The 12,623-nt window shown below is 47.7% G+C and overlaps 1 protein-coding gene across 2 annotated transcripts in view; it reads right to left on the bottom strand.

The window, feature by feature from the left end:
* Nucleotides 1-12,623, bottom strand: part of NAV2 (neuron navigator 2) — a 196,266-nt gene that overhangs the window by 78,035 nt on the left and 105,608 nt on the right. For both annotated transcript variants that reach the window (XM_064163051.1, XM_064163052.1), the window contains 2 exons: nucleotides 10,880-11,269; nucleotides 418-549 (listed from right to left, as the gene is read on the bottom strand). In XM_064163051.1, coding sequence (XP_064019121.1) covers nucleotides 418-549; nucleotides 10,880-11,269 — 522 coding nt within the window. The remainder of the gene's footprint in view (nucleotides 1-417; nucleotides 550-10,879; nucleotides 11,270-12,623) is intronic.

Raw genomic sequence — 12,623 nt, 5'->3', positions numbered from 1 at the left:
AAGCCTAGCAGAATATAGGTCTCATTACTGACTCCCTTTGTGATCACACTCCCGTAACATGGACTTTCAGTCCCCTAATTCTTGATCTCTGGCCTTGAGCATTAACACTGAATCACTAGTCTTGGAAGAATCAGTGGAAATGAGATGAGAAGTAGGTATTTTTCATTTCAAACAGTAACAACCAGAAGTTCTACATTTTCCTGTGTTGCATCCTGTCCACAAAGCCCCAGATTTCAGCAAAGCCAGGAGAAGACAAAGTCAGCATTTGTCAACACCTCTGTGATCAGAACAGCCCGGAGAAGCTTCCATCCAGCGTGTTAAGTAGCTGAATTCCCCAAGACATTCGGTCTTATGCATTAGGTACAGCATGAAGCAAATGTTCTATCCCAGGTGAGCATGTGCTGGTTGAGAGCTTACCTGTCAGCATCTCCGAGCCCCAGGGAGGTGTTGCGCTGCAGGGTCTCCCTCACAGCAGCCATGCCGTCTGGCAGCCCCGGCAGCCGCGTCAGCCGCCGCGTGTACAGACCCAGGCCTCCGTCGGTCATGTACCTTCGAAACAGCACAGCAAAGCACCAAGTTCAGTCAAACAACACAACTTTCAGATACTCTGGAAGGTTCTGCATGTTCTTAGCTGCATATTGCAACTTCCCCACTTTTAAATCGAGAAGATCACTTGGAGTATGAAGCAAGGAACACTTGAGAGAGTTTTTGCCTCTTGTTCTCCATTACATCTTGCACTCACTCTCATCATTAAGAACTGAATTGCAACGTCAATATGACAAGGGAGGAATAGCTAACTTTCATTAAGGATGCCTGGATGGAAGTAATCCAGTATTTGGAATGATATCTGCCCCAAAAAATGCATAGTTTATACCTCCCTGACATATTCCACATGGGCTAAGCTAACGCGATGGAAAGCTCAGTCCTCTTGCAGGTTAACTGCACCACTCACACTGTGCTCACCCTAGATTGTGTCAATGATCCACAAACAATGAGTACCCCAAGATTTACCGTGACATCAAACAGCATGAATGAATAGATTTCTTCAACCCTTTTCTGCCTCCTGCCTTGTACTCTGTCCACAGATGTGGTGGTAACCAAGAGAGAAAAGCTGTACAACTACCCAGAATTTTGGTTTAGCTTATCAGTGGTTTAATATATTAATGCTGAAAAGAAGAAGTTATTGCAGTCCTCTCTCCTTGAATAGCTTCCCAATGAGCTGCCCTACAGCAGCATCTCAATCACGTTTTAAACCACTTCTGGTCTTTCACAACAGCAGTAGGCAAACAAGTTTCAGGTGTCACATTAAAGCAGGAGAGATTTTTCTCTTGGTTTAACTTCACTTCTGAAAGTATTTCTGACTGTGCTGCCATGGAGGGAGCTCTGAGCTACCACCACTTCACCAGCACCGGTGCTCCATCAGCAGCAGTGACAGGTCTCTAAGCACATGCCAAAAACTTACACATACCTGAGCCTGAAATACCTCCAGCACCTGCAGCAACACGGCCACAGTCTCTGGCACACCATGGGGCATGGAACATACCTCACTGAGCCAGAAGTATCCTCTTTGTCCTCTAGCCACTCTTAGCCAGCCGACAGCAGCTCACAGAATAACATCCAGGCTCACAGGACATCCTTCTCTTGCTTAACAAGGCAGAGAGCTTTTCGCTACCCTGAGGCACCCTGACCCGCAGCAAGGACAGCGAGATGCTCCCGGCTGCAGCCAGCGGTGCCTCTGCCGGCAGGGTGCTACTGCAGCGGATGTGCTTTGCTTCGCCCAAGTCAAATTTGATGACTACTTTTATAGAATGGGGTGGTTAAGAATCAAGAAGCCTTGCACAATCTGCTGGTTTCATTTCAGTTCGATGTATAAATTGCATGGGATCTTCCCCGGAACAAGCAAGGAGTGTCTCTGGGGACTCCAGCAAGGAGGGTCTCTGGGGACTCCAGCAAGGAGGTTGCTAAGCCAGACACGAGAGCACTCCGTGCTCAGCAGATCTGTGGGGACAGGACTCTCCAGCTTGTAAACACAGACTGCAAAAGCACGAGCAGCAGTTGCACTCTAACTCGCCCTAGGTCTGGCATTCTGGCTTGGGCTTGACAGAGCCTATAAACATTTCATTGTGGAAGAATACACTTTTCCTTGAGCTACTAGAATGAAAGAGGCAAGTGGAGCTGAAGACTACAATGTTACCCAAGCATGCAGACAGCACTACGAAGAATCACCTCATGTAGCTATACAGGTGAGTTTGGTTTACTGCAGGTACTTGTCTGCACACGAAAAGTTTCGGTCTGAGTCCCCACTGCACACGCACTGGAAAATGCAGGTTTGGGCTCTGCTCTCGGATTTCTGGCACGTGACTGCTCCTGTGATAGCACAGATCAGCCTCAGCTGAAATAGACTGTTCTGCATACCCATGGCTCAGAAGATGTTAAGTGAAATATGTTACTCTTAGAGTTAGCTGTGCTGAAACCAGCACAAAGCCTTTCAACCAGCATCAACAGGCTTCGGCCCCTACACAGAAGTTCTTCAAAGGGACGCATGAGAACAATTCTGCATCCAACTGAAAACCAGCAGCCAGCTTTTCAGTGGTCTGAAGCACTCATAAAGCTCACTCAAGTCAAGGGAAGCTGCATGCCTTTGGCATCTTTGACATCTTTGACAGTGAGACTGGGAGATTATCCTAACCTGTGGAAAGCACAGACAGAGACCATGTATTTTTACCCCCTCTACCAACTGGACAAGTTTCTTACATGCCAGAACAACAGAAGATGGCTTTTTGTGTTTTGAAACAGGCTTGTGCAATCACAGATTGAAAGGTTTAGACCTCATTTTTATTGCATACAATGTCTTGTACCCAGGGATGTCTAATGCCAAAAAGATGTCAAAACCAATGATGCCTCAAGTCCAGCACTCAGCGATGAGCTGAGAGGAGGAGGACAGGCACTACACACATGAAAATAATGGGGAAAATAAAATCTCTACTCTGTTGATTAGTATGGAGGAGATTGGTGTCACAGGCTTCCATCTGTTGCTCTTTTCCTTCTTTAACTTAACACTGTCCTACCTTTATGAATATAACATCACTACTGCTGCAGACTTTTGCTCTATGGGGAAAAGAGAATACAGAGAAAGTAGATTTTTTTCCTAAGGCAATGTTATAAGGTTTTGCTCAGGAAAGAATAAATCCAGGAAATACTCCACAGGTTCATTCTTCATGAGCAGGGAAACAAAATCAGCCACACTTTTTCAAGTATACAGATTCATGGAATGGTTTAGGTTGGAAGAATCCAACCTGGGCTTAAACAGCTTCAGGGGGAGGGGCATTCATGACCTACCAAGCAACCTGTTCCAGTGTCTCCCCACCCTCACTGAAAAGACTCAGGTTCAACAAGAGCAGTATTATGCCCTTCTAACACACAACTGGAACTCGCAGCTCACTTCCTAGATGACACTTTTATTCTGTAAGAAGGTGGCTCCCTGCCCTGTATTACAGGCATAAAGTAATTTGCCTTGGAGCTCCCTGGGCCTTTAAACTTCTGCTTTCCTCAGCCAAAGACACTTTTCTCGTGGCTGTGAAATTTTGCATGTCGTCATAAGTCCTTCCAAGGGCAATGTTTTTAGGGCACTTCTGATGCTGAAGTGATTTCCCTTTCCTGAAGGCACACTGAGGAAATGGGAAGGAGTCATGCCACGATCACTAAAATCCAGCAGCCTGAGTCACTTGACTTCTGTCCGCCCTCCCTACTGACCCTTGCATGCAGCCAGCCAAGCACACTTAGTTTTATTGTCTGACAGCTCTAATCCTTCATATATATTCACTTCACTCCATTCCTTCATGTAGGAATATGAATTTTCCAGGTTTGAATACAGGTAGCCAAGGGCCAGGCATTCTTTACTTAAATGCTGGGAAGGCAAGGAAAGGAGCAGCAGGTAAGGCAGCAGCACACAATAGACTGAGAAAGCCTCCCCCGACCTGCTCAGCATCGCATATTCCAGTTCCCAAAAGGTTCCTGAAATTTACCCCAGTCATAAAATGAATGACCCACCCTGGGAGAGGTGGCAGGAGACGAGAGGCTGACAAAATGAGCCAGGCACCGAGGCAGTCAGTTCTTTCAGGTCGGCAAGCATCACGCAGGAGTGCAGGGCAACGTGGCTGGAAACTCACTGCTTAAGAGAGGACAACGATCGCACCCTGCCCTGTGCGAGCTGAAGAGCCACCAGGATCAGAGGGGCTGCCAGTTTTGACTTCACTGCCTGAATCCTCTCTCAGAATCTGTTCTCATTAAAATCCCAGCAATAAGCTATCAAGTAAGCAATCCATTTCACATCACAGTCTAACTTCATTAGGGAGAGGAACAGCAATAAGCTATCAAGTAAGCAATGCATTTCACATCACCCTAACTTCGTTAGGGAGAGAGCAATGTGTGACTCAGGAGGGAGTGCTGCCTCTCCACAGCTCCTCAGCAGGGCCAGCAGCAGCAAGACTTGCTCCACAGCGACTTTCAACTCCCTCCTGCCTGCTGCTGGTCCACCTAGATGAAGAGCATATGATTGCACCTCCCTCTGCTGGCTAGCCCCAGTCTGGGACCACATTTTGTCCTTTAAAAGCTGCCTTTTTGCTGAAATTATAAAAACCTGTTGGCACTGAAGCAGCTGTTCAAGCACTGCTGAGGCATTTATTACAGAAACAAGCCCAGAGTGGGGCAGTCCTATTGTCAGTGAGTGCCAAAATACAATGTGTACAGGGAAGCAAAAAATACAATCCACCAGAACTTACTAGGTAGTGACAAACACTACCTAATGTGACCCTTTTTTAGCTGCATACCAGATAAAATGCTTGATTCTGGCTGATCTCAAAGACTTGCAGGTCTATGATGTCTTCCCCAGGTGAATTCTACACTGCAAGCCAAATCCTAAGCTACTTGAGACATTATATGTGGTATGTGATCAAGGTTTTGGAACAGAACAAACCAGGTTGGAAGAGACCTCCAAGCTCATCCAGCCCAACCTAGCACCCAGCCCTAGCCAATCAACCAGACCATGGCACTAAGTGCCCCAGCCAGGCTTGGCTTCAACACCTCCAGAGACAGAAACTCCACCACCTCCCTGGGCAGCCCATTCCAATGCCAGACACTCTCTCTGGCATCAGCTTCCTCCTAACATCCAGCCTGAACCTCCCCTGACACAACTTGAGACTGTGTCCCCTTATTCTGTTGCTGGTTGCCTGGGAGAAGAGACTGACCCCCAGTTGGCTAAAACCTCCCTTCAGGTAGTTGTAGAGAGCAATGAGGTCTGCCCTGAGCCTCCTCTTCTGCAGGCTAAAGCTGACACCAGAACTATTCCTGCATTGAGTGACATATTAAGAATATTTTGAATAATATACAATGTTAAGAATACTGAAAATGCTGATGCAAGATCCCAGTCATGTCTCCTGTAAAAATTCTGAAGAACAGTTCTTGGAATAAGAACATTTTGATTTAAACACTGCCATCATTTTCTCTTTTCCTTCTTATGCGACTCTAAATGCAAATGCCAGTTTTGAGCAAGTTTCAACACAGTTTACTGAGGAGCCAGGAGTTAAGGTTTCCTAACACCTTTTATTAAAAGTCAAAATGTTGAGTTTTTGCTTGCCTGACCCCATCATTATTTGTGTTAATTAGCCACTCACTGGAGGTAGCTGCTGTGCTGCGATGTTGGAAAGATCAAAATGTAAGAAGCCAGTCCTAACAAGACAGGGGCAGCTCAAATAAACACTCTGCTCACAGAAGAAAAGGAAAACAAACTCCCTAATGATTCTTAGTCATGTTTAAGTGCTACTGCCATATAAGGAACCCAGTTTTTCCCATCCACTGTATTGAGTTGAAGCACCAATACTAAAATCTTATCATCTGAAGAGCAGTGTCTAGTAAAGTGACTAACCCACTGTAACTCAGAGCATATAGAGAACAGGGATGATGACCATGGCAAAAAAAAAGGCTGTAAGGAACTATCAGTAGAACTGGATTCATGTGCAGGGTGAACAGGCTCTCATTCAGACCATGACTTGGGCCTCTTGCTCCAGGAAGGATATTGAGGTGCTGGAGCAGGTCCAGAGAAGGGCAGTGAAGCTGGTGAAATTCTGGAGAACAGGGCTGGTGAGGAAGGGCTGAGGAACTGGGATTGTTTAGTCTGGAGAAGGGTAGACTTCCTTGCTCTTTACAATTCCCTGAAAGGAGGTTGGAGCCAAGTGGGGATGGGTCTCACCTCCCAAACAACAAGGGACAGGACAAGAAGAAATGGCTTTAGAGAGAACTGGAAGGGACAGTAAGGACAAAAAAAACAAAGGTCAGAAAGTGTGTGTTAGAAGCCAGAGGGAGACTGAAGTGGATAAAACCTTCCAAATAAGCCCCCCCAAAGCCATGAGAGTTTATGTCCCAACGTGAGACAATCATTTGAGTGGATAGGGAAGGCAATTCTGGTCTTTGTGGTTCCACTTTGCGATGAGGCTCTGAACCATGAGCTCAGCCAGCCACCAAAGGACACAAATCCTAGTCCTGTTACTTAGTCACTCATTAAGCTCCCACAACAAGACAACTCCTTACCTTTGATCCACTGCCTGAAGACTTCCTTCATTGAAGAGATGTTTGCTGCCCATTTGGAAAAGATGCTCTCTCTAACCCTATGAAAGCAATCCTGGTGTCTGCCAGAGCTCTGCTTGAGCAGATTTATTAAGGGAGGCCAAATGAAACTTCCCATGACCCAGTACATTTCAGAGAAAGCAGCAGGATCACAGGGCTAAAATAGTTTATCTTGGCTATTGGATTTATTTTGGCTGTAACAAATATTTTGGCTTCCTTCCCTATCAGTTTGCCAAGGAAAACACAGATCCAAGGTTTTCAGACTGCAGGATTGTAGCAATTCTGAAAAATGACAAAGTGAAACACATACCAGCTAATAAAGAGCTATTCATGCTATAAATGCCCTCTTGTGCTGCCTTCCACATACTGTAACTCAGCTCCTGGAAATATTGGACCTGTTGGCCCTAGCACTGATCCCAGAGATTTGCTCTGCAGCAAGTCACGCGGATGCTTTTGTTACAAGCAGCCTCTCCGATTGCTCTCCCACAAGGCCACCATGCTATCCCTTTTGGCTTGGGTTTTCCCCCCCCCCCAGTTATTATTAGGAATAAACCAACCCTGGGGAAGATAATTTCTGAAACAGGCTACCAAAACATCTGCTCACCCTGGAGATGACAACTCAGCAGGATTAGGTGTCAGCAAGACTCACTAAAGGTAACAGCCTCATTTGTTTTCTCTCTCCACTGATACTGGGCTTACATCCAATGCAGCACTCCCCTCTCAGAGAATCCACCAAACAGTTACTTTGCACAAGTTATGTAACCCAAACAACGTGGGGCTGCTCCCAGGCCTGCTCCCTCCAAGTGCCCAAGGATGCTGCAACAAGAGAACCTCCAAGCTCTGCCCGCAACCTTGAAAAAAGAGATGGATCTTTCTGATGCTGGATTGACCTTCAGCACAACTTCTGTCCTTGGAACTCAGTCAATGACTGAAACAATGCTACATAAATCAATAAACCAACTCACATTATTTAGCAAAATAGGCTTTTGTAGCTAAGGGCAAAAGATGTGGAAAGGAAAAAAAAAAGACATTTGTTCACATAACTCCTCTTGTCCTAAGAACTTCAAATGGAGATGCCCAGCTAGACCCAGACAAGGAAATGATACAGAGATGAGTGAAGGCACTGGTTTCCCTGCAAATATCATTCATGAACTCAGTGGCTTTCTTATTCTTTCCTTTGCCTCAGCCTGGAATCTGAACTTTATACACTCCATATCTGCAAAGACTGAGGTCTCTTCTAGGATAGGAGCAGAAGAAGCCCGAAGGAAGAGTTCTGCCAGGGGCACTTCTCAGCTTGTTCTGTAGGTGTTTTACTCAGAATTTACTTTCCTCATTTCTAGACCGAAATTACAGCCACGAGGTTGAATAAAAGTCACAGTCCAGAGGAAAAGCAATAACTGTTACTACAATAAACACTGCAAAACTCAGGTGTAAGTTGATTTATTTGAGGAAAGCACAAGGGGCTTTAGTGATGGGATGTGTTATTAATGCAGCAGGAACTGCTGGTGCTGTATTGGAAAGAGAATTTGATACTGGCTTTTGCATCAGCTTCTTTACCATAACACTTCCCTAAGGAGGAATTAAACATAAAGTGTCTGACTCCTCCAAAAAAAAGACAGTGTGAAAACATCCAACTATCCACAATGAACAGAAGGGATGGAGGTTTCCAGGCTGTGTACCTTAACTGGTTAAGTCAGTGACAAAGCAGCAGCTGGATTCTAGATTCCTGTTTCACTAAGAGACATTAAATCTTCCAAATAAGCCAATGCTACAAGTGCCATTTATCCCCCTAAAAACCAAAATCACACAGAAAGCTAAAGATGTAAGCTGGTCAGGCAGGGACAAAGGAAATATTCCATTTACCTCTCAAAGATCAGTTTTAACCTCAATCTGCTGCTGGTGTGCTTGAGCCAAGACAAAACGACTGCACTTTCTAGAAGGAACTGCAAGCAGACCCACACTGAACTGAATGCTGACTTTGGGGCAGAGAAGAAATGCTTCTTCCAGCCAAGGCAGAGGTAAAGTGTTGATGTAGGACTTTGCTAATGCTATCAGTTCATATTTCTGCACACTGACTCACTCTTTAGGAGTTTCTTTTGCAGGTAGACTTTTTTATCCTACAGAGAGGTGTAAACTCGCTTCCTTCCAGGGAACTGTCCCCTCAGAGTTCAAACAGCAGAAGGGTTCAGCAGGAGTACAGCAAATGCCTCTCCCTCTCCATCTTGTGGGCACAAGGAATGCTGCAGCATGGGTTTGACGGCCACAAGGAACCCTGACCGGGAAAAGCATTTAAAGATGGGCAAGAGTATGCTCACATGCACAAGTGCCTCCTTATCGTGCACTCAAATCTTACGGCCTGTGGGACTACCCCAGTTATCCGTGTTCGTGAGCTGTCCCTCCAAAGTGGCAGGTGATCTCTGGGGGGTTCGTTTCTTTCTCCAAATAACCATGGGAATACAGCAGCACCAAAACCTCATAAAATACAGCATGAAGATAAAAATGGACAAATCACATCAAGTATGAACCTGACACAAATTGCAAGTTCCACCCCAACACTTCCAACCCGATGCAATCTCTGAATCTGTGAGCATGAGGGAGAACTTCTTTGCTGTGAGGGTACCAGAGCCCTGGAGCTACTCACAGAGATTGTGGAGTCTCCTTCTCTGAACATGCTCACAGACTCACGGAAACAGTCAGGTTGGAAGAGCCTCTCAGGATCACCAAGTCCAACCTGTAAACCTACTCTACAAGATTCACCTTAAACCATATCCCCAAGCACCACATCCAAACGATCCTTAGACACAGCCAGGGTGGGTGACTCCTCCACCAACCTGGGCAGCTCATTCCAGTCCCTGACCACTCTCTCTGTGAAAAACTTTTTCCTAATCAGGGAATGTCAGGAGTTGGAAGGGACCTCAAAAGCTCATCCAGTCCAACCCCCCTGCCAGAGCAGGATCACCTAGACCAGATTATACAGAAACACATCCAGGTGGGTTTTGAATATCTCTAGAGAGGAAGACTCCACAGCCTCCCTGGGTAGCCTGTTCCAGGGCTCTGTCACCCTCAAAGGGAAAAAAATTCCTCCTCATGTTTCCATGGAACTTCCTGTGCCTCAGCTTCCACCCACTGCCCATTGTGCTGTCACTGGCATCACCCAGCAGAGCCTGGCTCCAGCCTCCTGGAACTCACCTTTACATATTGATAACCATTGCTGAGGTCACCTCTCAGCCTCCTCCTCTCCAAGCAGCACAGCTCCAGCTCCCTCAGGCTCTCCTCTTAACAGAGATGTTCCATTCCCTTAATCATCTTTATGGCTCTGTGCTGGACTTTCTCAAGCAGTTCTATGTCCCTCTTGAACTGGGAGGCCCAGAACTGAACACAGTATTGCAGATGTGGCCTCACCAAGGCAGAGTAGGGAGGCAGGTAATCTCTCTTGACCTACTAACCACAGCCCTTCTAATCCACCCCAGAATGGCATTGCCCTTCTGGCCACCAGAGCACATTGCTGGCTCATGCTCAGCCTCCCATCAATTAGGACCCCCAGATCCTTTTCCCCTTCACTGCCTTCCAGCAGGTCAGTTCCCAACCTATACTGACCCCTGGGGTTGTTCTTTCCCAGGTACCAGACTCTACACTTGCCCTTGTTGAATTTCATTCCATTTCCTCCAGCCCAGCCCTCCAGCCTGTCCACATCTGGCTGCATGGCAGCACAGCCTTCCGGTGTGGCAGCCACTCCACCCAGCTTGGTGTCATCAGCTAACTTGCTGACAGAGCACTCTGTGCCCTCATCCAGGTCATTCACAGAATCACAGAATGGTTTAGGTTGGAAGGGACCTCAAAGCTCATCCAGTTCCAACCCCCTGCCATAGGCAGGGACACCTCCCACTAGAACAGGTCACTCAAGGCCTCATCCAACCTGGCCTTGAACACCTCCAGGGAGGTTGTGGAGCACAGAATTGCAGAATGTGACTAAAGATTGAAGCCACTGATGAATATATCGAATGTCCCATCTAAACTTACCCAGTGGCAGCTTGAGGCCACCCCCCCTTGTTCTGCCTCCAGCTACCTGGAGAAGAGCCCAGCAGCAGCCTCGCCACTACATCCCTTCAGGCAGCTGCAGATGGTTCCTGTGTGACCTGCCCACAGCGTTCCTGCTTTGGCAGAGGACCCGGAGCAGGCGATCTCTGGAGGTGCCTTCCAACCCCTGCCGCTCAGCGACCCCACAGCGGCATTTAGCAAGAGAGGGAACGGCACTCACCCGCTGGTGATGTCATCCGCTCTGATATTCTTGCCCAGCACATCCCCGTCGCTCATGTAGCCGGTGGCATCCATGGCGATGCCCTCCAGGTCGATCTCATCGCCACCCTTGTCCGCGATGTCCACGTGGCAGAGGCTGGTGCCGCGCGATGCCAGCTGCCTGCGCAGGGGCGCGGCGTACATGTAGCGCCCGGGCTCGGTGCCCATGAAGCGGCTGGCGTTGGCGCGCGGCGGGTAGCCGTTGCCCAGCGAGGGAGCGTCGCCTGCCTGCAGGCGAGGGCTGGACTGGCCCAGTCTCCAGGACAGAGGGGTAGGGCGGCCTGTCAGGCTGAGGATGCTGCGGCCGCTGATCTCGGTCGTGATGTTGGTGTCAAACGTCGTTTCCAGCGTGCTGAGAAGAGATGCATTGGGTTAAACATGGCCTGGGGTCACAGAATCACTGATCCAGAGAATGGTTTAGGTTGAAAGGGGCCTCAAAGATCATCCCGTCCCAACCCTCCAACACAGGCAGGGACACCTCCCAGCAGAATAGGTCACTCAAGGTCTCCTCCAACCTGGCCCTGAACACCTCTAGGGAGGTGCAACTGAGCAACCTGTGCCAGTGTCTTATCACCCTCACTGTAAAGAGCTTCCTCCTAACATCCAGTTTAAATCTTCCCTCTGCCAGTTTAAAACCAATCACAGGTGACTGCAGGAACCTACCCCCCTCTACACCATGCTGCGGGTTGTAAGAAAGAGCCTTAACAGAGTCAACCTGGGTGGGAGCAGCTCTCCTCTGAAGACAGGCTGAGAGAATTGGAGTAGTGCACTTTGGAGAAGGCTCCAAGGAGACCTTATTGTGGCCTTCCACTATCGGAAGGCAGATACAAGAAAGCTGGTGAGGGACTTTTCAGGGTACTGGACTTAGAGGGAATGAACATTTGCTTCTCACTTTTCATTGCTCCCTGGGATAGGACAAGGAGTAACAGAAATAAGCCACAGCACAGGAGGTTCCACCTCAACACAAGGAAGAACTTCTTGACTGTAAGGGTCCCAGAGCAGCTGTGGAGTCTCCTTCTCTGGAGCCTCTCAAGGCCTGACTGGATGTGTTCCTGTGTGACCTGAGCTAGACTGCGCGGTCCTGCTCTGGCACGGGAGTTGGACTCAGTGATCTCTTTGGGTCCCTTCCAACCCCTGACATCCTGTGAATCCAAGCTGGATTTAGATTAGATGTCAGGAAGAAGTTGTCTCCATAAGGGTGGCGAGACACTGGGAACAGGTTGCCCAGGGAGGTGGTGAAAGCCCCATCTCTGGAGGTTTTTAAGGCTGGATGTGGCTCTGGGCAACCTGCTCTAGTGACAGGTGTCCCTGCCTATGGCAGAGGGGTTGGAACTGGATGAGCCTTGAGGTCCCTTCCAACCCCAACAATTCTGTGATTACCTGCTTCAGCACTTCTAGTTAGGTCCATTCCTCCAACAGCCTTCCTAAATAACTAAACTCTTGCACTCAGGCCACCAAGTGCTCAACACATTTGTGAGCAGAGTTAAGCAGGAGCTTTTTAATGGATTATTCACAGTATTAAAGCATAACTATTTCGTCTCCATAACACCATGGTGTTGCTGCTCTAAGCAGGGCAGTAGGATATTCAGCTGACTAAAGGAAAACCAACCAAAGTCATATTTTTCTCATGCATTTTCTTTTTTTCTTTCCTAACATCTAGTTTGAATCTCCCCTCTGCCAGTTTAAACCCATTACTCCTCATCCTG

The sequence above is a fragment of the Pogoniulus pusillus genome, chromosome 24 (assembly GCF_015220805.1).
Source record: "Pogoniulus pusillus isolate bPogPus1 chromosome 24, bPogPus1.pri, whole genome shotgun sequence".
NCBI classification, from domain to species: domain Eukaryota; kingdom Metazoa; phylum Chordata; class Aves; order Piciformes; family Lybiidae; genus Pogoniulus; species Pogoniulus pusillus.
Note: the sequence above shows the minus strand (reverse complement) of the source record. Positions and strands in the feature narration are given on the sequence as shown.